The sequence below is a fragment of the Paralichthys olivaceus genome, chromosome 17 (assembly GCF_024713975.1).
Source record: "Paralichthys olivaceus isolate ysfri-2021 chromosome 17, ASM2471397v2, whole genome shotgun sequence".
NCBI lineage: Eukaryota > Metazoa > Chordata > Actinopteri > Pleuronectiformes > Paralichthyidae > Paralichthys > Paralichthys olivaceus.
This window is the reverse complement of record NC_091109.1, coordinates 1,332,369-1,354,863: the sequence shown is the minus strand read 5'-3', so window position 1 is coordinate 1,354,863 and position 22,495 is coordinate 1,332,369. Positions and strand designations below refer to the sequence as shown.

The window sequence follows — 22,495 nt, the reverse complement described above, 5'->3', positions numbered from 1 at the left end:
CGTGAGAGTGAAAGGAAAGGAGAATTCACTTTCCCAGTTTTACTGAACACAACAGAAAAGATATTAAATGTGGAAAGAAGGAACGATGGATCCCAGAAAAGCGTTTTTTTAAATTATTATTATCGTTATTATTAAAGGGAGACAACTACTTCATCATGTGATTGTTTTTATTGAGCCGTTAAGCACAGTAGACATTGACTGGTCATTAAAGGCAAAGAGAACATGGCTCAAATGAAAAGCACATGAAGCAAAATGCTTGAATTTAGAGAGAAAATATCACTTGTTTTATTTTTTACTTTATTTAATAAGTCTTTCATAATGTCAGAATCAAACTGGCGAGATCTTAAAACAGCAGCTTACAAACCAATGGGTGACGTCAGGGCGGGGTGCTACTGATGGCTCACTCTTGGGCACCAGCCTGAATTTGTCTTTAGATTATATTCATTTTTATCCAAGTAAGTTCCCATCACCCCTGCAGAACTTTTTTATTATGGATAGGAGTCATTGTTCAAATTAAAATATTTGTACTTGAAACAAATTTGCCACAGATGCAGGAGGAATAATGAATATTTTAAAACCTTTAGATTTAAACAGACAAAGGAGCTGCTTTTCATCTAAATCTCACTAGAACATGAAAAGAGTGTCAAACTGTCCCTTTAAGGTAGTGAAGCTCGTCCTGTGTCACTGGGTTCGTTTTAATCAAGCTGCGAGATCTAAAACGTTCCTCGCTGCCCCTTTTTTATGATCGAGCACAAGAGGGTGTCTCTCACTAATTATCACGTGAGGGAAAAAAAGAAAACTACAGTAAAACATCTGACGACATTAACGTGAGAACAGATCAAACCTGACGAGGGGATTGTAGAAAACAAGAGTTCTCTTTTTAATGTCTCCAGCCACAACATACTGTCCATGTACAGTACACGCTCCTAATTTGATTTTGATTTTGCACACATCACAGTTTGAAAGTTTTCAAATGAAAAATACAACACAACTATGAGAAAAAGTCATATGCACAAATTAAAACCTATAAAAAAATATAAGAACAGTACTCTTAATCTCATTTTGACAAGTACCATTTCAATAACAAAACATTTAATAATGCACAATAGAGCAGACAAATTAAACTGAACCATTAGTTTTTTTAAATACAAGGAAAAAAAAAGACAATTTTCATCATGCAGAAGATGTAATATTAAATAACGAATCAAACAAAAATAATATATACTTCTCTATATATCTCTCTCTTTTAAATTTTCAAGTCAAAGCTCCCCCGTCCCTTAAATAGGGAAAAAAAACAAGACATTTTTAAAAACACCAGAGGTTCCGCAATGTTTTCATTAGCTGCCATTGTTGCATGGCCTTTTTATCGAAAACATCACAGCGACATCTTTTTGGCACAGAAAAAGACGTTTCATAATGGCAGTAGCATTTTGCAATATAAAAAAAGGGCGGAGCTGTAGCTCTTTAAAAGAAAAAACAAACATTCTGTGCACCGACATCAGTCAGGAGAGTGGCGTCTCCCCCCAGCAGGGTGTGAGGCAAGCAGTCGCAGCGGCTCAGTCCTACTGCAGCATGCTCTTGATAGTCTTGTTGGTTGATTCATCATTCAGATGCTTGGTTGTGTACCTGCAGCGACAGGAGAAACTATCAGTGACTGAATCATGTATTTCAACAAACGGTAGAAGGTGTCAGATGTTTTAATTTCCTCTGCCACAGAACAATCTGTTAGTTAGCAGCATTACTGGAGGATACGTATTAAAACAAACCATACATTCCACCAAAGAAGTGGAACTAGAGTTAAATGAAGGACGACATAATGCAGACCAGCCAAAATGTTTTTAAGACATAGTACATGATATTTCAGTGTATTTAAGACGTTTTATAACCCTGAAGAAAACCCGTGTAAAGTAAAAGTCTGTCAAAGCTGCACTTGAAATGTACTTTGTTACTTTCCACCAGTGTGTACATCTAGAATAATTTGTCATCAGAGCTCTGAAAGAAAATCCGGCAGCTTTTGGATGAGAATGACCTCATGCGACCGTGTAGTGCTCGCCCGCCTCTTGCCTCCGGTACAGGGGCAGATACAGATGTGAGGTCGACACAGACACGGCCCCGTCAGCTCAAACAGCTGTGAGTGTTGGCCCAGGCGGGTAGAATTCGGACGACTACGAGGGGAGGAGGTGTCAGATGTAATTGGCCTCTCTGGAGAGGCTTCGACACCCAACCCACAGCTGACCAAGTCCCCGGTGGACTGAGCAGAGAATGAGTCCTGCGCTGGAGGCGAGGGTGAAATAAACCCAGAGGTCTGTCTGCTGCTCATGAACTAATATCATCTAACTCAGCATGAGCAGCCGTCTCTTTCTCAATGAGCTGCAGAGGGGAAGTTTACCTGAGAGCGTTGAGAAGGCCTTCTACACTGTTCGGAGGCTGTTCTCTGAGGACTTTGATGCAGCCTTTCATCTGAGGACCAGAAATACACTGTTAGAGTCAGAGTCAGCCGGGAGGAGGAAAGATGGAACGACCATGGCAGTACTCACATCGATTTTCGATGACTTGGCGAAGGCTCCTACGGGATGGACGTAGTCGTACAAGATGATGACCCCGACCATGACGCGCAGGCAGAAAGACACGGTCTCTTCGCTGGCGAATCGGCTGCGGTACTCCCTGTCAGGACATGAGCGAGGGATTACATCCACGAAGGTAAAGAACAGGAGGGGAAACAGCTCTGTCAACATTAAAGTCACTCACGGTGTTTCCAACATGACTTTACACACGGTCGCCATTGTGCTTAAGCACACTGTCGTGTTCTCAATAGGCAGGTTCTTGTTCTATAAAAAGACGGAGAGATAAAAACGGAGTGAGAGCTCAGTGTCACACAGACGGTTTTAAAAAAGCTCTCCTCCTGTGCTGTCAGTCTTACCTCCGACACAAACTTTGTTGTGCCGTCGCTTAATGTCTTCAGCATGGGCGTGGCATCGGCGTAGAACAGAGATATCCGATTGGCCAGTTCGTTGTTGACTTCGTTTTCACCCTCCGCCTGGAAATAGTTTTTTAATGTGTAAATAATTGTGTAACTGCGATTTTTTTTTTTCACTTTCTGAGCAGAGTGTTGAGATACCATTTGCTGTGATAATGTGAAATTGTAATTTGGTTTTTTAAAATGAGCAATAAAAAAAAATGAACAAAAAACAAATTAAAAAAGGAGCAAGAAACTGTTATTTGGAAACTAGATGCTTTGTTTGGCATCACACTCGTCTCCATTCAGCCCGACTGGGACCGCGCAGATGAAAGTCATTAAATTAAAATGAAATCCTGACAGAAAAACACTGATATGAACTGACCCCGCTGCACCTCCTGGTTTTGACACATCCTGCCACTTCACTGAAAACACCGGTATCTCTCCAATGGTCTGTTCTAAATTTGTCTGCATATTTAAAATGATGAGAACATTTTGTGCCTTCATTGTTTCAGCACTGACAGAATAGGAATACAATTTCAAAACCAATTCCTGCTTTAACAGATGACGACACACAAGCCCAAAGAGATAACCACGGGGACAGATGCGTTTCATCTCAGATGTCTGAATGATTCAGTCGTCTGAGTGGTGACTAAAACGCTGCTGCTGCCGTTGTGTGAGACTGAGCCCGATCTTCTTTCAACAGTGACAGGTCCTAACGACAAGTGTCTGTGTCTGTCTGGGTCCATTCGCCTAATGGTAAATGTCAGAGATCAAGATAATCCCATAATACTTAAACATCGTAGAGTGAGCTGCTCCCTTTTTCATTTTCAATTTTTGCTCTTAATCAGAAATAATATCCGTCCATACCAACACACCTGAAAACACGTGACCACTCACTCTGCAGCAGCTCTGCTTCTCTTTCAAACCACGAACAAAGCTTGGAACTAGTCCAAGACGCTCATTTGGTCCAGACCAGGGTTCAATCCCAGAAGGTGTCGTCTACAGAATCCGCATTGACCTGGAATTAAATGTTTAATCTCTAGAGGATTTGGACCATGCTACTGATTTGGGATCAGATTCTCCCGCCACGTGCCGCTACCTCCCACTTTGTGCTTTAAACTCCCTGAAGCTCCCCGTGGGGCTGTGACTTCATGTCGAGAGACGCTTCCCTTCGCACTCCTCTCGACTCCTGAGGCGATCAAACAGTCTGAAAACTTCATTTGTCATCGCCGCCTTTCAACTGATGCAGTCTGAACTGTGCTGAGATTATAATGAGAAGTGATGGCTCAGGTCTGAGTTAAGACAAATCACGATGACGCACATCTTTAAATTTGATCAGGGACAGCACCACTGTGACATTAAAGGAATTCAAAATCACCGACCGTCTCAACATGAGGAGTTTTAAAATAAAGTCATTATTCATCTTTGCTGAATCTTTTGACAGTTGACGGAAACGCTGCCTCTGTTTGAAATCACACACAACTGAACACTTTGCATTTTAATTAGACGTTATACATGAAAACAGGTTCAATGTTTTGTGGTCATCACTGAGATTTACCGTGGGTTTTGGTGTCAGCATCATGCTCACACTTAGCAATGCAGCCTAGATGAGCCTGGGATCAAACGTCTACCTCCTGAGCTACAGTCGGAAATATTTGGATCTTTAGCTGCAAATGCACAAATCCACTATTTTCACCTGCTAGTCACTAACTAATCCGTCATAGTGATGATGAGCAGGTTGTGTAAAGTGGGTTTTGAAACTTACACAGACACTAAAACAGTGAGAGTGAACAAAAACAGGACAGTTGTAGGCTTTAAAATCAAAACAATAAACTGAAAGATACTGAAACGCTCAATAAAGATGAGGTGAACTGCAGAATTGTGTTGATAAATCTCTGAGTTTATCGTCACGAGAGATTCCTTTCAAACACATGCATTTGATCCATCTGTGATATCAAAACATTGATTCTAGCTGCTTTAACCAAGTTGAATTTTCTCCTCGCCACCCAGAGAGCAGAGGGACATAATGAGCTCACCGGTACGTTGTTGATCCGCATGCGGCTCAGCGTCCTCCTATAATAACTGAAGTCATTCTGAATGGCAGGAGTTGTCATCTACAAAACAAAAACACAACAGAACTGAGTTTTAATACACACAGAGCGAGAAAGTGTTTCTCTTCATGTCTGTAGGACATTCAGCTCTGGATCAAACACGCCATCATCATGACAGAATTTTTTAGTCAACACGGCAGAAATGTAGCTTTGGGGGGCAAATGACATAAAAAGAACACTGATACAATTACAGTTTCATTTGCCGAACTGAATTTGAATCCTCTGACACTCATCCCGCTTTAACATCCACATCCCCGGCTCCTCCTGTCAGGGAATATTTGGTCATCCTCCCTCTAAAGTCTGGCTGTGCAGCTGTATAGTTTGTGACAAGAGGGTCAACAATTACGCAGCCGTCATAAAAGGTATAAAGGGTCTCATTAGGGAGAGCTAAGGTGAGAAAGAAAGCCTCAAACAAAAGCCACAAAATTCAGTTGATTTCTTTTGACACCACTTCCTACAAATATGGAGCTCCGGTGACCTCTTAAAAAAAAAAGCAACCAACCACAGAGCTTCTTTCAAATGTCACCACTAGTGAGAGCTCATCCTGTGGCTAATTATCGTCATTCCTGTATGAGCATGTCACATTCAAAGCTGTACTGGCAGCAGGCTAATCCTGCGACAATAGACTGGTGCTCAGTCTGTGTCCACTGTGTCCACCAGAAGAGACGGGCTGCACGCCACACAGACAGTTTAACTAGGTCAGGAGCCCGTGTATGGGTGTGAAAGATTGATGACAAGGCCTAGCATGCCACTTTGTACCCCCCCCTACCTTTGGGTTTTTATCTTGCCTGGGTACTGGGCACTAATTGGGACATCACAGCAAATCGCCTCAGGGTGTCAGGGGGTGTTTTTGTAAGTTTTTGTTTCTAAGGAGTAGGGGTGTAAAGGGGAACCAGTTCACCCGCTGTCTCATCATGAGGCCTCATGTTTTTGACAATGCGCATTCAAGCGACATCCCTGCTCCATTCCGATTCCAGCAAAATATTAATTTCTGGATGTTGTCTTCCTCCTTCTTTAATAAAAACTTTCTAAACTATGCAGAACTACGCTCAGGATGAAAACAATTTGCAGACCTCTTTACCCGCAGTAACCCTTATTAGCCATTCCACTGACATCCACTGTATTATAAACAGCAGAGCAGTATCAGGACTCTAATTAAATGCTAATTATGCACTCACTGGCTGTGGTTTAAAATTGCACGGAGCAAGAACCTAATTCAAGGGCGTCAGCAGCTTGTAGGGCACTAAGAGGTTGGGTCTGTATCACAGGAGAGAAGTGCAGAGGTTACTTCAATATGTAAAAGGTGAGTCTGAGGTTTAAATGCAGAAACCGACGCTCCGAGAAATTAAGAGTGTCTTACTTTAAGCTCATCAAAGCGCAAAGTGAAGTGCAGGATCTCGGCAAACTGCTTGGCCAGTGCCTGCTCCCGCTCTAGATGCTGAGTGGGGTCGTTGTAAGTCTCGCTGGTTAGAGCTCCCAGGAGGCTGTGCAGCGCCGCCTCTGTGAGGAAAAAATAAGATTTCTGTGTTAGAGGAAAAGTGCTGCCAGAGGACGGCACAATTTTTTTTTCTTTTATTAAGTCAGGTCCTCGATGAAGGCATTGGACTGAGACTCTTTGTGTGTATTCATCCAGGTTGTCAGTCAGGGCTGCTAAATAATCATTCACACTCAGGTTTTTGTTGTTCGAGGTTCCAGTTAATTGTTTCTCAAGTCTTGGAAATGTTAAAAAAACTTTATACTCATTAATAACAAAGAATAACAGCAAATCGTAACAATTGAGAGGCTCTGCCCAGTCAGTGTCTGACATTTGTGGTAGAAAAATGACAATGATAAGCAAGAGAACAATCTTTGTCAGTATATAGATTAATCAATAATCTGTTTAGCAAAAAAAATTAAAACAGATCAATCGAGAATGAAATTAGCCGCAGCCACAACGCAGAGCATCCAGGAACAAAATGCGTGTGATCCTTCTGTGTGTTGTTCTGGATGAGGCCAAAGAAAAGTCCTTAGAGTGGATCACAACCACAGTTAGTGTGTCAGCCAGCTGAAGCAGCCTGATTAGGACACAGACAGATAATGGGACAGTGGTGATGCCCAAACTGCCGAGGGCCCAGTGCCAGTCTGGGGGAGGGAGAGAGGGGAGGGGGTGGTCCGGGAAAGAGGGGGGAGGAGGAGAGGTTTTCCTGCTCAGATGCAGATGAGACAGGGAACTAATTATCTCATTGGAATGGAATTGGGGGGGTGGAGGGGAACAGGATTTCATTCAAGCAGAATTACACTCATTGTTTTGACAGTAAGTAAATACAAAGCCTGTGTCATGCCTTGACATGGCATACCCACAGACCAATAATTACACATGCATGAGAAGCCCCAGCAGGGATATTAGGAAACGATTAAGTGAAACGCAGTGAACGACGTCCAGGCACTAATACTGTTAAACTAGACAGGTCTTCTTCAAACACATGGTTTCAAAATCAAGAGAAAAAATAGATTCCAGTGGGAGCTTTTATTTATAGATGCAGACGACGCTCAGAATTCAGTCTAGTCCGAGACGCTTTTAAATAATGACATCACCCAGACGAGCATCTGATGCAAGAAGCCTGCGTGGTTCCAAATGAGCACTGGATAGATTTATTCTAAGTGTCTTTTACATCTCTTGTTGATTACACAGGACGATGAGCATGTCAACATAACCTAGAAACGGACAGATTCAGACAGTGGTCTACTTAAGATAATCAGAAAGAGGGACGGACGGAGCACTGGCAGCACTGTGCAGTAAATTGAGCGTGTTTGCCATTCGGTAATGACTCCCATCTGCTCGGGACAGCGTTTGCAGCTAGCGGCTGGCTAAGAATGGCACGGAGTAGTGGCTTTTTCTTCCCTCTAAGTCCCAGTCAAAACAGAAGTTAAGATGGAGATGCTTATAGGCCGTCAGAAATGAGCCACTCTTGTATGTCGGGAAGTCGGGGATGGAGGGGAGGGGGGGCGGCGGCAGCGTGGGGGCATGTCTGAGCTCATCAGGTCACAGCAGAGCAGGCAAGTAGAATGCGGGCATGTTAGGCGCTTTAGTCGCAGAGAGGGGAGGGACGTAGGATGGCGCGTCTTTAGTCTGTTCGAGACCCGACAGACTCTGATGAATCAGACTCAAATTCAGATCAGTTTCTCTGAGTTTAGGTTAAAAACCTAAAATCTTAATCAGAAAAAAAAAGATCTTCGTCTGGTCTGAATTTTACGTTTTGCCAGTAATGTTATACTGAACTCAGATTTGAGTGGTCGGGCAAGAACGACATGTGAGCAAGACAAAAACGTCTCTTACATAACTCCTGCATCAAGTAAAAACTATTTCCCAGCTTCTCAAATGAGTCTGTTTCACATACAGTAGTGATTTGGTTTGTTTTTCTAACTGTTGGTGAAACAAACCAAACAATGTCAAGACCTTAGATTCTGGGAGGAATCATGTTACATGTAATGTATGTTACATTAGTGAGAAATATGGTTGTCAACATAAATGACATAATCGTCCGTCTAGAATATGTTCCATCCTTGGCGGTCATGCTCTGCATAACGCTCTACCAGCCTGTAGTAGTAAAGAACTTTAAGCTTCATGTAGATCAGACAGGACATCGGGATGCGGAGGCCATCACGGCCCCTGAAGCCTAAAGTCAAGGCAGTGAAATAGAGCAGCAGCCGCGGCTGGGAGGTGACCTACTTCATTACATAACAGCCACCGCCAGGCTGCCGCCGCCCACTGCTCCCATTGACTACCTTCTGCACCGCCGCTGGGATTACGGGGCAGAGGGCGTTGAGGCTTGGCGGGCTCCCCCCCCACACCCCTTCAAGCCTCAGGGTCATAAGAAGATCAGGGAGCAGTAAGCCTACTCCCCCCCCTCCCCTGTATCCATGCTAATTAAACAACCTATAGCCCAGCAGAGGTCAGCGCACAGTGCAATGCAAGCAGCATGTTGAGAAATGCGCGGCTGTGGGGGTTTTCAAAGAGAGTTTGTATAAGGCTGAGCTGTGGGTTACGTGGATGTGTCGCATGTCTGTTGACTTTTGCAGTTCAGCAGTCAATACTGCAGATGCACATGTGAACAATTAAGGTCACGTATGAAGGTTGTATGCGTGTGAGGCCACTAAAAGACCTTTTACATAAAGGACATGGACTTTCATCCTTCACCGTATTAAGTCTGACTTTGGTGATGCTCAAAATGACAAATAGCACTAAAATTCCAACGCTGTTTGGGTCAGACACATTCACAACAACAGGAAAGTGTCCGCATCATTCAGGTGATGGGAGGCATCTGGGTAGAACATACAGGAGGCGGGACATGACTTATAGATTCACAGCACATCAACACTGGCCTTGGCCCTCATCACCAAAAGCTCTCGAATCTTGTCAATCTCACCAGACACCTGAGCTTATTTCATGTGTGTGTGTGTGTGGGAGCTTCAGTCTGAGAAACAGTGATATAATGTTCCTGCAGATACATACCTAACCTCTGGGAGAACTGGTAGAATTTCTTCAGTTTCCCCACTAAGGGAACCACAGCCGCCCACGCTTGGTCCTGAAGCGCCTCATCGTTTGGATTCTGGATCGCCTGGAACAGCCAAACTTTTTTTAATTAAGTCACTCGTAACTCGGTATAGTGACCAATTCTGTTTAAAGGTATTGGGGGTGCACTGGTGCATATTTGAACATGTGTTGTCTTTTGTGGTTTCTGTGGAGGATGCACAAAGTCTGGTAGACCCCTTTTCTTCCACCTCGTCTTGTGAAGACTTTTGGATGTGGAGTCGGTTACCAGACCTCTGCAGCCTCCTCTTGACAGGTAGTAGCTTGTGGCTACTTTCCGCAGGACTACACTAAAACACCTGAATCTGTAACTGAACTGTGGGCAGTAAAATTGCATTACGGCTAATGCAGGCAGCAGTTTTTAATAAAGAATTAAAAAATACGATACAGATTATTCTGCTGCTTGAATTTAGTTTCTTTCCTTCAAAGCAGAATTACTCATAAAACCACTGTCATTCACACTTGGGCAGTGAGAAACCACAAGGGGGATGGTTATATTCTTTTAGTTTGAAATTTGTTAAACAAAAACATCTCTAAAGTCAATGTTTGTGGTTCAAAACTGAGGCAAGAAATCCTCACAGATTTAATCATTTTTACAACCCTTGTGAATTTTTCCCAGGAGTCATCTCCTGTGAAAGTTATTCATTTGACTTGTTTTAATCCAAAAGGGAAACACTTACACTACTCATGAACTCTTAAATATGAACTAAAACAGCATTGTAGAGTGTGATCGGAAATCCTTTCTTCACAGTGGGACCCAAGTAGACTCTCCAAACTCTGCAGCAGCTCTGCGTGCCGTGAGTCGGAGGTGGGTATTTGTGTAAAGGTGTACCTCTCTGATCTCCTGCCCCGCTCCCTTGTACGCCTGAAGCTCATCCAGGATCCCCTTGGCGTCTTTCAGCACCACGTCGACCTGATCCCACACCTCTCGCTCTGCGTCCGTGGGCTGGGCATCTGCAGCAGACCACGACGACAACAATAACAGGGCAACGGGGTCAACGGGGCAAATGTGATTAGTTTCTAATCCATATTCAGACTGGCTCAACATACAGTAAAAAAACAGCTGTAGGAAATCTATTAAATCCTCAAATATGATAGAACATTTAATGTGCGGCTTTCAATTATGTAAATGTAAATTCACAGAAATAATCTCATCTTTGCAAAGCTTCCCATTTAACTGTGACACCACCCACTTCCTTGGGTGATAGGAGGGAAATGGAGCGAGATAAGAGAAAACAAATGAAAAGGCTTATATCTACTCTTTGTAACAGCTCTGTGGATAGAGAGTGTTTGGTTTCTGAGTTTGTATTTTGCCTTGAGAGAAGTGGCAATGAAGAATAGCAACAGGAGTATGAACTCTTTTCCACCACCTGAAGGAAGAACACCTTGCCAAGTGTGATGAATGTAAACTCCTGCTCCCGTGCAGAAGAAATACCTCAAATTCAGCTCATACTGGCAGCTTTAATGAAGTACTTCTACTGCGTATCATTATTAATTCTGCTTTTGAGTTTATTAAATTGTATAAATCATTGTTTGCATTTGCATGACTCTTTTTGAGGAGATTGTAGGGAGCAACGTTTGCAAAATGCAAATACACTCCAGAAAGAGTACAGCTAGAGAGATCTTTATAATATTTAAGCAATCCTGCATTACAGTTATTTTTTAGATATAAAACTTTGATGTTATTTCAATATAAAAAGAAATCACCTCGAAACAGTTGGAGCCATTCGAGGTATTGTTTTCTCTAAAGGTATGACTGAGTCTCTGGCTTTGCCAAGTGTGAGAATAGTACAGTAAAGGATCAAGCCATGTTGAGGGGCCTTAGGCTACGCAGCAGCTGAACTTAAGCGCTTTATATTTGAGGAGGGGGCTCTGCTACAACCCTGCCCTGATTGATATTCCGCACACACTCCGGTGTAGAAGAGGCAGGTTGATGGAAAAGAGCAGAAGCTCTGGTGGTAGATTTGATTCCTTTTGCCGCTGGGAGGAACACAGTGTTTTTGGAGTTGATAATGTTATGGTAAGATATTCAAGTGATCAATATCAGTGGAGGTGGAGCAATTACTTCAGAAGGACTCACTTTCAAAATCGAGGAAAAAATTGGGCTCCTGTTCCAGATCTGTGCATGTCAAAACTTTCAGTAGGTTCCCCATGATATGATACCTGTTGAGGAAAAGGGAGAAAAATCAATAGGGAGCAAAGAGAGGAGTTCAGCGGTAAAGTGAGTGGGTGGAGAGAACGACTGTATCCACCACCTGCTCTGCTTCACCGCCTGTACGAATTCAGCGGTGCCCCAGATGTGCCCACTGCTCATATAGGCATCAATGTGTTTCCTGTGCCCATGCTCTTAACAACCAGATGTCAGACCAAGAAGTCCCAAAAATAAATAACAAAAACATTCTTCCCAGCAATCATCAGCATTTACAGGCAGTTGTACGCAAAGTAATCAATTTCACAAGCCTCCGCAGGGAAATCAAACATGATCTATGTTCATATGAAGTAGGTAAATGTTCCCTGCACATGATGAGACGCAACTAATTAAACTTTTATAGAGGATGTTGTCATGTGGCAGCAGATTATGAAGTTTGTTAGTTGTTTGTGATGTAGAGCTCGTCGGCCGTGATTTGAAATGCACTTCATCGTCTGTGCAGAATCACAACGTTCTCAGGAAGTGCACTGCAGCATCTTGGTCATGAGAGCCGAAACACAACATGAATATTTCACATACCTTCGCAAACGTAAGTACTGAGAGTCGTGTGGGACAGAAACAAAGCCTTATATTTACTACAGGAGCACAGTGCATGGCAGTCGTCCATATAGTATAATAAACAAAATTGTTGTGTTGGACCACGTTAAGTTCTATGAGAATGAAATTTGCTCCATGTTCCGGTGAAAAAAGGAAAAAAAAATTATTCACCATTATTCAAGCAGATATACTTGCACATGAAAAGGCTTTAGAAAGTATAGGTACCTCAGAAATACACACAACTCTTATTGACCTTCACTAAGAAATACATCGATTTCTCCTTCTCAAGCTTTCACACTTTGAAAGTGGCTTTTCATTCCTGGTCCAACAACTGTGCTGCATTAGGCAAGTGTCAGACTTTGCCATTGTCCCTATGACGTGACTTGAAGGTTCAAGAAGAGGATGATGAGGAGGAGGAAGACTGTGTGTCCAAGCTTTGGCAGTCACACCCATACCTCTGCTGATGCACACAGACGTATATACAGTAGATACACCTATAGCTATACATCAGCTGAGAGTTGCACAGTGAGAAGTGACAGCCTCTTACATCTCTCTGTCCTGTCGTTCCTCTGACTCCTAGAGAGCACAAAGCGCGATCTCTCTCAGCAGCAGAGGTCAACAGACATATGACAAGTCAAAGATTGGTGGCGGTTTGTAGAGAGAGAACAGTGGCTGGGCTCAATCAGCGGCGACAGATTTAACCCCTGGTGACAGAGCGGAGATGGGCAGCACTCAGAGAGGACGGAAGGAGGGTCGATGCGGGTTGGTGATGAAGTTAAACTTCGGCAGGCAGATGTCAGCGGGGATGAGCGACAGGTGAAAAGCCAAAGTGACTGAGTGAGGGCCAGAGGTGACAGGGTAAATCATGCCAGAGCAGGTAATGCTGGGAGACAGGGAGACGCTGCGACAGAGCAAAGTACACAGTCAGCAGTCAGGAGCAGAGGGTTAGATGGAGTGCTTTTAAAATGCATGAGGTGCACGAGGGGGGGGGGCGACGGGTATTCTTGCATCTTGAAACCTTGTGGAGGCTTTTTTTTTTTTTTTTTAACAGAAATTTTAATGATGAATGGTCAATTTATACATGACTGTAAAGTTTATGTACAAAAAGCTTTTATACTATTACCTTCTCTGTATCCAGATAATGGATTGGTACTTAATTAACAGAGCACCTCAAAGTCAAAAGGAGCAAGCAACGTCTTTAAACATGTTTCCTCAAGTTCAGTCTGATTGTGGATTGTGATTTCAACTAGATTGCTAAAATATAAAATGTGCCTGCCCATATTTACTATTACTGATAATAACACTATGATGACTGTTTTCAATGCTGCTCCCTTATTCTCTGAGACTTTCTCTTGTGTTTGAATACTTAAAACATTGATACACCTCTGCACACCGTCTTTTCTCCTGAATGTTGTAAATAATGCTATTTTGTCGACATGCCCTGTAACACACGACACATATTGCACGTCTGTCTGTCCTGGGGAAGGATCCCTCACTTGTGATGAGGTTTCTGCATTTCTTCCCCAGTTTAAATTGTTTTTAAAAGTAGTTTTTCCTTTCTATACTTTATCCTGCAGTACAGTGCACAGACAGAGTTTTTTACTTCAAAATCCTCCTGACTGTGAAAGAAACTCCTCAAGACCAGTGACCACCTGCAATGACCCACCTGCCTTGTCCAGCCTCGTCCTATTACCCTCCACTAATGTGACCTGAATGTCTGACTGTGCCAGCGCTGGCACCTCACTGGCTGTCGGAAAGCTGCACCTGATCCAGAGCCTCAGAAGGGATGAGAGCTGTCAGCATCCTCGCCCTGCTGGAAGAAGTGGGCACTGCCCACCATCGCAGGGGCCTCCCCCGGTCCTCTGCTGCCCCCTCTCAGCCGCCCTCGGACCGGCTGCCTGGCAGAGCTGCCCGGGTGCTTCGGCGCCAGCACTGGCAACCTTACAGGCTCTGTGCTACAACTCCCCTGTGCTGCTTAAAATGAGGTCATTTTAGGGACAGGGATTTACATGGCCGCATTTTCAATCTTCAAGTGTACCACAGAAAGAACAGACTAGATCCAGATCATTTTCATTTTTATACCTCAATCTTTCTCTCAAACTGTAGCTTGAGTATCACTTTCAGATTACATAAACATGAACCACTCTGACTTTGTAGCTCATATGATGACAACCCACACAATATATGATGACAAGCCTCCTTTTACAAGATGAATTAAATGCAATATGAGTTCATGTGTGTATGCTGGTTGCTTGGTGATGGTGTAGTACGAGGAGAGAAGTGCTGGCTGAGAGTACACAGATACAGTATCAGAGAGAGATCGAGGAATTGAAGCCCCCGCCCCTCCCTCCCTCAGCGGTTGTAGTAGTCCACAGTCGTGCTGGCATGACCTGGGCACCGCAGAGAGCCCGCCGACAGCCTTGTTGTTGTTTTGCACCCCCCCTCCACCCCCCCACTGAGCCATTGCGTGCTCCCTGCGAGGGGAGGGGGGGGCTGCTTCTAAGGCCAGGGGCAGAATCTGACAAGCAGTAGCCCGCACGGCTCTCCCATTGGCTGAGCCGATCTACCCAACAGCTCACTGTATCCATGGAGTCAAAAAAATTTAGTGCCATTGAAAACATTGCAGCAGCCAATCAGAGGCGAGCTCCCGGTGAGCAGCGAGTACAGTAGTAGTAGGACTTGAAAGCACATGAATATATTAATACAGATGAGGTAATGCGCCAAAAACAGCAGATTAGTAGTGGAGGGAAGAGGAATGTTTAATTCCACTACTAAGCACGTTGTGATTTAATGTGATTTCATTATTTATTATATGCAGTACAGCAAATTCCCATTTTAATGATCAATTAAAAAACAAAACAATATTTACAAATGATGCTACATGTTGTCACTTTGCTAATAACTGATAATCCATAAAAAGTCAGAAAAATAAATAACATAAAACTGTAAAAGTATTGGCAGGTTGCAGAAAAAGGCTGAAGCTTATTTTGGAAAAGAAACCAAAACAGTGCCACGCCCATGCTGACCATCCTGACCTCCGGATGGCACTGGCTTTTATCACCTCCCGGCTCCCAGACAAGAGAGGCACGGCTGAAACCGAGCACTGTGGCAACGTCCGACAAAAACCAGCTCGGGGGGTTGATGGCTGGCTAATGTGAGGGAGGAATATAGTGCTGACATTCCACTACTTGGCTGCAGCATGAGGATCCACGTGCCCTGCCGCTTTACTATGGATGAAAAACAACGCCCTCCCCTCCCCATCCGGGCGCAGACACAGCAAAGACTGTCACGTGGGCTCTGCCGTGGAGAGGCTGAGAGCTTGCCTGGGGGTGTGTGTGTGTGTGGGGTGGGGGGTGGGGGGCAGTGGTGTGTGTTTATGTCTGTAATAATGTGGGTCTGTAATGGAAAATGCATGGCTCATTTTTTTTGTCTGTGTATGATATTCAAATGAAAAACTAAAAAGTAATATTGGGTAAAGATGACTGCTGAATATTATTGCGTGTGTGGAAGGGGAGGGATTTGAAGCGTCACACTGCGGCAGAGGCGGGCAGAGCTAGGCAGCTTTAAACTTGACCTAGATTCCCCGGGTGACATGCCACATCGCATTAGCCCACTCAGCCAGACCCGGACCCGCCGGAGCTCGCTGACACTGGCCTGTTTCGACAGGCAGAAAATGGGGGAGCACTTCCCAAATGGGGGCTGGCATGAGCCCCCCCCACTCCTTCCTCAAGCCACGTTCTCTTCTCCTCACTCCCCTCTTCTACCATCCCCTGCCAATTCAACCCAGCTGACTAAAAATGGCTTAGGGGACACATGGTGATGAGGAAAGGGGGCGGGCTAGGGGGAGGCCGCCATTTGTTTGTTTATGTGGGTGAACTCATAGCCACGCCTTTGTATTGTTACGCCTGAGTAAACATCAGCTAATGCTCCCCTCACCCAGATTCTATCAAATCAAAACAAACCGAATCTGCACGAGTGACGGCGGTGCTTAAAGTGGCATCGGCTATCAGCCATGTGTTCATCATGAAATGACCATGTGAAGCCGGCAGTTTGACCAGAGAGGCAGATCAGAAGGGAGGATGAAAGTGACAGCGCCTCATCCTCGGCTAAGCCCCTCTCTTTGGACGGCACCTGATGAAAGTTGGAAACCATGGCAACAGGCACATACACAAAGAGTCAGCTAAAATGCTGGCTCCATTGAAATAGAGCGAAGAGGCTCTTAGCGCCGCTCCACGGTCACACCAATATAACACTTTACACCACAGAGAGCTTCTGACTGGGTGGGTGGTAATTTCAGAACGACACAATTAACCGATTTTAAGACTGGCTTCGACATCAGCTCCACAAAAGTTTATTTGATAATTCAAATGAAGAAAATGCTGGAAATACTGCGAGACATACATGTAAAAGGGGAGAGGAACCAGTCCATGATGTCTGTATGAACTCTTTTCCGAATTCACTACTTTGACTCTCCTCTGAATCCGTTGAACATCTGCCTGAGAAGGAAGCCCTCCCCACCCTGCCCTTGAGAGTCCTCTGACTTCCTCCTAGGACGTGTTAGGAAATCATTAAAAGGAGCATATTGACTCACTGTCCTCAGTCAAAGCAGCACTTCCTTCAGGGCAGCTGCCTCCAAAACCCATTCACAGGCAGATCTCCCATTCTTTTGCCCTGAACCATCATTACTCGCCCGACCTTCTGACTGATTGTGACTCACCATCACCGCATCCTCATGTCTAACTCAACACTCAGAGAATTTTTTTTTTCCTTACAGTTTTGTGTGATGACAAGTTAATGCCTCATTTGATTCAGTAAATACTGTGAAGAGTCACCTTACTTATTTTTATCCTTGCAGACTGTTAACCTAACAGGAATTTGGGTGGGGCACAGTGGAGATTTTGGAGGGACGATGTGGTACCGGCGATTTGATTCTGTGAGAGATGAGTGCCATCTGGAGGATGAAAACAGTTGTGCATGATGGGTAACGGAGACCACTCCCAATCCTTACACCATCACACACCAGCTTTAGGGATGCTTATACTTTAAAATACAAGTGCAAATGAACAGCCAGAGCACTTCAACTTAGTTGAATCAGTAAAATAAAATGCTGTCATCTGAAAAAAAAATCTTCGGAGCAAATAATACAAATATCTGATTCTAATAATGTGACGATGAGGAGTGGCATTAATGGCTGATCCAAGAGCACCACCCAGTGTTTACATGCAGACACTACAGGGGATACAAGGGGATTTTTAGTTTATAAAAAGGCCGCAAATTCAACATTTTTATTGACTTAATGTAAATTGTAATGTTAATCTGCCATTTGACAGGATGTCCAACATGTGTGGTTGCAGGAGGGAACTTTGGCAGGAAGTTCCAGTGTCAGCCCTCCAGAGGCATAAATAATAGATAACTGAGGAGAAGCTGGGAGCTTTTAGCTGACATAACAAGCCACTCTATATATTATATCCACTTAGACATATCATCTCGAATTACCTATGCAGCCTGTGAGGGTGAAAGGGAGCAGGGGCGTTTTCCATATGCTGAGTCAAGAATGGAGCAAGTGATATTTCCATTTAATAAAGAACTTGAGATCTACAGTAAATTCACATAGTCAGAACATCTTTTTCAACGTTGCAGTCTTATGCAAAAATTAAAAAAAACTTTTTCAAAATAAATCTATACTTATACTAATGCAAAAACTGAATTTTGCTAATGTATTCAAAAGGAAAAATGGAAATATTACATCGACATGATAATATTCAGACCCTTCCTCACGACTTAGTTGAAGCACCTTAGACAGAGATTAGCAATACAATTTGCACACCTATGATTTTCTACCATCCTTCTCAGATAGACTCAATCTTTGTAAGGTTGGATGGGGACCAACCTGTATAGAGATTGGGTTCAAGTCACTGCTCAGGCTGGGCCCCTCAAGGACATCCTCTGTCCTGTTGCAAGGTTCTGAGGGCTCGGAACCAGGGTTTTAAGGATATCTCTTTGATCAAAACTGAGGGACAGCTGAATGGATTTAATTAAAGTTGCTGCCACTGAAATACACCCCCACACCTACACCACCATGCTTCGCCACTTTGATGGGATTGATGAGCAGTTTCCTTCATCAGGATGTAGCAACATGGGAATGAGAGGCACCTGAGCTTAACTGCAAGTGTCACAGCAAAGTATATGAATACTTATGTTATTGTGATATTTCAGTTTTTCCTTTTTAATACATTTTGCTTCAAGTATAAATAGATGAGGTAAGAAAAATAATCACAGATTTTCAACATAATGTGAATTCTATATTTTCTGTGCAAAATCTACTATATCAGGCTCCACCAGCTGGGGGCAGTATTTACCCGGTTTTGATCTTAGCAACAGGAGAACCAAGAAAAGCTTCTCCCCCGGCTGCTCACCTCCCCTTGGCTTAGCGAGCTAATCCATCCTGTGTACATTCACACAAAACTCTGCCCATTGCATTAACTCAGCTCCATTCTCCATTTATAATGCAACGTGTCTACTGCTCGCCTGCACTGCCACAGGCTTGTGCACTGCATGCTAACTAAAATAGCTTGTTATTCAGGCTATTTACGTGAATGGATTTGAGTCTTACTAGAGCACCATGGCAGCTTGGTGTTAGCCTATAGAGACACACACACACAGTTCTCTGTGGGGATGCACTGACTTAGTGATCCTATATATATGAACCACCTGAGGCTAAGCTGTCAAATAGGTGCAGCATTCAAGCACAGGGGCTTAGCCAGTCGAATGATAGCTATGTGTCATGGAGACAATCTCCAAGTAAGAAAATACAACAGGGATGGGCAGACAGACAAGCGGGGGAGAAATGATGGGAGTCGTAATAGGGTGAGGTAAGAGAGGGACGAAAAAAAAGCGAAAGGGAAACAGGAACAGGAAACAAAAATTGAAACACATTCTGCTCTCAAATGAGAAACATGCAAATCATATGTGAGGCACTAACGTTTAACAGCATGGAAATTAAACAAGATAAAAAAAAGCGGAGCGTGTGTGATCACACAAAAGGTGTCTTGTGTCGGAACTGAGAGTTTGTCGTGTGAGCAGTGACCCGGCGCTCTGACGTTACATAAACACATTGGGCTTGGGGAGGAGGGGGGTTTGCAGGAAGCACCTACTGTACATCACTCTACTCCTTTTTACAGCCCACAATGCATTTCATTCCCATAGCCAGGCACATTAAGATTATATTAATATAATAATAATAATTAATAGGTGCACCACAGACAGTCTTACGTAATGATATGTCTGTATTTGTACATCCGATATCAGTTTCTTTAACATTGAGTTTTTTGACATTTTAGGCGACTGACTATGAGTGTGTGCAATTTGGTGCAGCCTGACTGTTGGTGGAGGTATGAGCTCTGTTGAGTACAATTCTAGATAAGCAAATGGATCAGCTCCCCATCATGGCTCAGACTGTAAGAGGTGAAACGACAGGACGCTGAACAATGTCCATAGAGAGCAAAATCTCTCCCTGAGAAAACAGTTCCATGATTTTTCCTCCCACCTGCACTGAGCCCACATGAGCATGGAAAACACCAGCAGTGGAAAGAAAGCGAAGTATAAACAGCCATTTAGAGAAATGCCTCCATCGATTCAAAGTCCTTCATGACCTAAATTCCTTCTGAAACAATGGGAGAAATGCAGGCACACAAACCAGAGGGATGTAGAGTATTATGTCTGTTCTGCCCAGTGACCTGCTTTTCCAGCACTGCGGTCAATTCAAATAAGATCAAATATGATTTGTATCGTTGGAGAGATATAAATAGACATGTAAACACAAAACAGCAGTAACTGTATGTAGAGTAGATGCACTCTGCACACACAGAATGGATCCATGACCCTTTTTAATATTCCATGAATTGTTCTCATAATTTCAAACATTAATTAGCTTTAGCTTCTCAGGTGTTGGGGTTTGCTGCTTTTCTTTTTACAGTTATCAAATATATTCAAGTTTTGGACCATTCTCTGAAATCTTTCACCATTATCTGAACATATGTCAAACACTAAGATAAAGAATAAATTGAGACAATCATCTACAGATTACTCAGTTATAATAGCTGTAGCCATTTCTGAACCAATCATACGACAACTAACGTTCCCCATTGCTTTTAGGTGAGACGTGGCACAAGGACTCACCAGCAGTGGAGCTGTGTGACTGTCAGTCAGGAGCAGGGAGGCCCGGCCTGGCAGGTGGCCCCGGGTCACAGTCCTCCAGCAGATGTCAGCCTCTGAAACACAGGTCAACAGAAACAACATCTAAATGAAACTCTCCAGTAGTATAACCAAGTAGGGCCTAGTTCAAACAGCAAGAGAGAACCTGTTGCGTCATTGCACGCGCGTTACTTCAGTTATTTTCACTCAATAAAAACACAAAATAATAAAGTTACCAGAGTTGTAACAGTAACCATGTTAAGGAAGCTATAAAAGGTTTGCCGTTATATTCTGCTGTGTCTTACTTGTGGAGAATGGCCTAAGTGCAGACTCAAAAAACATGGAACAAATAGCTGTGCATAAAACAAACACCACTTCCTATTGTGCAACACTTCCTCTGATTCACTTCAGGTTATCTACAAGCCGCCCTGCTTCCTCCTGTATGGGTGCAATGACTTAATAGACTCAACCCAGCTCACGTTTACGACTTCAAATTTAAAAGACAACCAATGCGAACTGCTAACTAATTAAGTAATTTAAAATACACCTTTTAAATGCCAGGACCGAGTGAAAAAACAGTCACCTCACAATTTTTCCATTTTCAGACTCAACACATTTTCTAAAAGCCACAAGCTGGTTACACAAAATGTGTTGCCCTAATTCAGAGATCAAGCTCAGTACACTGTGAGACCATTAGGACCAAGGCACTTCTCTCTTCGACAGCCTGCATGCAAATGAACAGCAATAGCTGCAATGTTGGTCATGTGTGAATGTGAATGCCTGAAACTTCAAATACCCACAAGTATGGTGAGAGGGCTGTGGGGGTCAGCCAGAGAATTACATGTGATCCAATACAACACTGTGAAAACAAGAATCAATAATCCTTCTGAACATGAAAATGGCAGCGTTACGGCCTCTTTTCTTATCCTGCTTTCTGTCAGAAGCTCTCCTTCATGTAAACTGGCCGTGACCTGCTCTAAATCCAATGGAGCTGGCATGTCACAGGGGAGCATCTGGGTGACATCTGTGGCAGGGCATCATGGGAGTCAGCCACACATCATGCCTACAGCTGGAGGGCTACAATGACATACGGCCAAATCAGCCCTCAAATCAGCATGACGTGAGGTTAGAGAGGTTAACGTTAAACCTACAGTATGTGGAGCGGAATTTCTAAACTACTCTCCTGCATCACGGTTTTTATGATGGTGAAAACTATAACTTCACACTGAAGATTAATAAAGCAATTAAGCCTAGAATTTAAATAACATGCCTTGCCTTCAAATATTAAAACATGCTCTTCATTGCTAAGAATGAACACAGCTTTATCCAAAATTCAGCTTTCTGTTTTGGAAATATACTATTGGTTGTCTGAATATAAGTAATCAAGTCATTTACCGTATTCATGTGTATTATTATTGTTGCGATTATCAGCAGAGGTATTATTAGCATTATTAGATATTATTACATGATTTTAATAGTGACTGAGATATTTAAACCTGGACCAAAGTGATGAGCCATTAAAAAAAAGGCTGAGTAATAGGTGCTTTTAGTAAGTCCCTCTCTGCTCATGAAGGCTAATGTAATAAATGTGAGGTGGCCTGAAACCTTCATCTTCTGTTTAATTCCCTCCCATAATCTGTTAACGATTTAAATACATATATAGGAGGACTGTCATTCACTGCAGTGCTGATGACAAAAAAGTCCCACATGATGAGATCATTCACGAGGGGCAGTGTGTGCGCGTGAGTGTGTGTGGTCATTCAACTATGCTCATCCCCCCGAGCAACAGATAAATCCAGGCTATCAGGGAAATTCAGCCCCAGCACAGTTAACTTGTGTGACTGTTAAACATTTCAAATAGCTCTGAGGCATTTGCTTGTCACATGAGACGCTCTTTATCCTACAGGAACAAAAAC

General features: G+C 43.4%; 1 protein-coding gene across 1 annotated transcript in view; it reads right to left on the bottom strand.

Moving 5' to 3' along the window:
- Window positions 1-856: 856 nt before the first annotated feature.
- fam49bb (family with sequence similarity 49 member Bb) overlaps window positions 857-22,495 on the bottom strand; it is a 29,125-nt gene continuing 7,486 nt past the window's right edge. Inside the window, exons 2-12 of the mRNA XM_020087891.2 lie at window positions 20,565-20,656; window positions 11,721-11,803; window positions 10,473-10,594; window positions 9,563-9,668; window positions 6,431-6,570; window positions 4,996-5,073; window positions 2,921-3,037; window positions 2,749-2,828; window positions 2,538-2,664; window positions 2,390-2,460; window positions 857-1,626 (exon numbers count right to left, since the gene is read on the bottom strand). Coding sequence (XP_019943450.1) covers window positions 1,563-1,626; window positions 2,390-2,460; window positions 2,538-2,664; window positions 2,749-2,828; window positions 2,921-3,037; window positions 4,996-5,073; window positions 6,431-6,570; window positions 9,563-9,668; window positions 10,473-10,594; window positions 11,721-11,793 — 978 coding nt within the window. The 5' untranslated portion in view covers window positions 11,794-11,803; window positions 20,565-20,656 and the 3' untranslated portion in view covers window positions 857-1,562. The remainder of the gene's footprint in view (window positions 1,627-2,389; window positions 2,461-2,537; window positions 2,665-2,748; window positions 2,829-2,920; window positions 3,038-4,995; window positions 5,074-6,430; window positions 6,571-9,562; window positions 9,669-10,472; window positions 10,595-11,720; window positions 11,804-20,564; window positions 20,657-22,495) is intronic.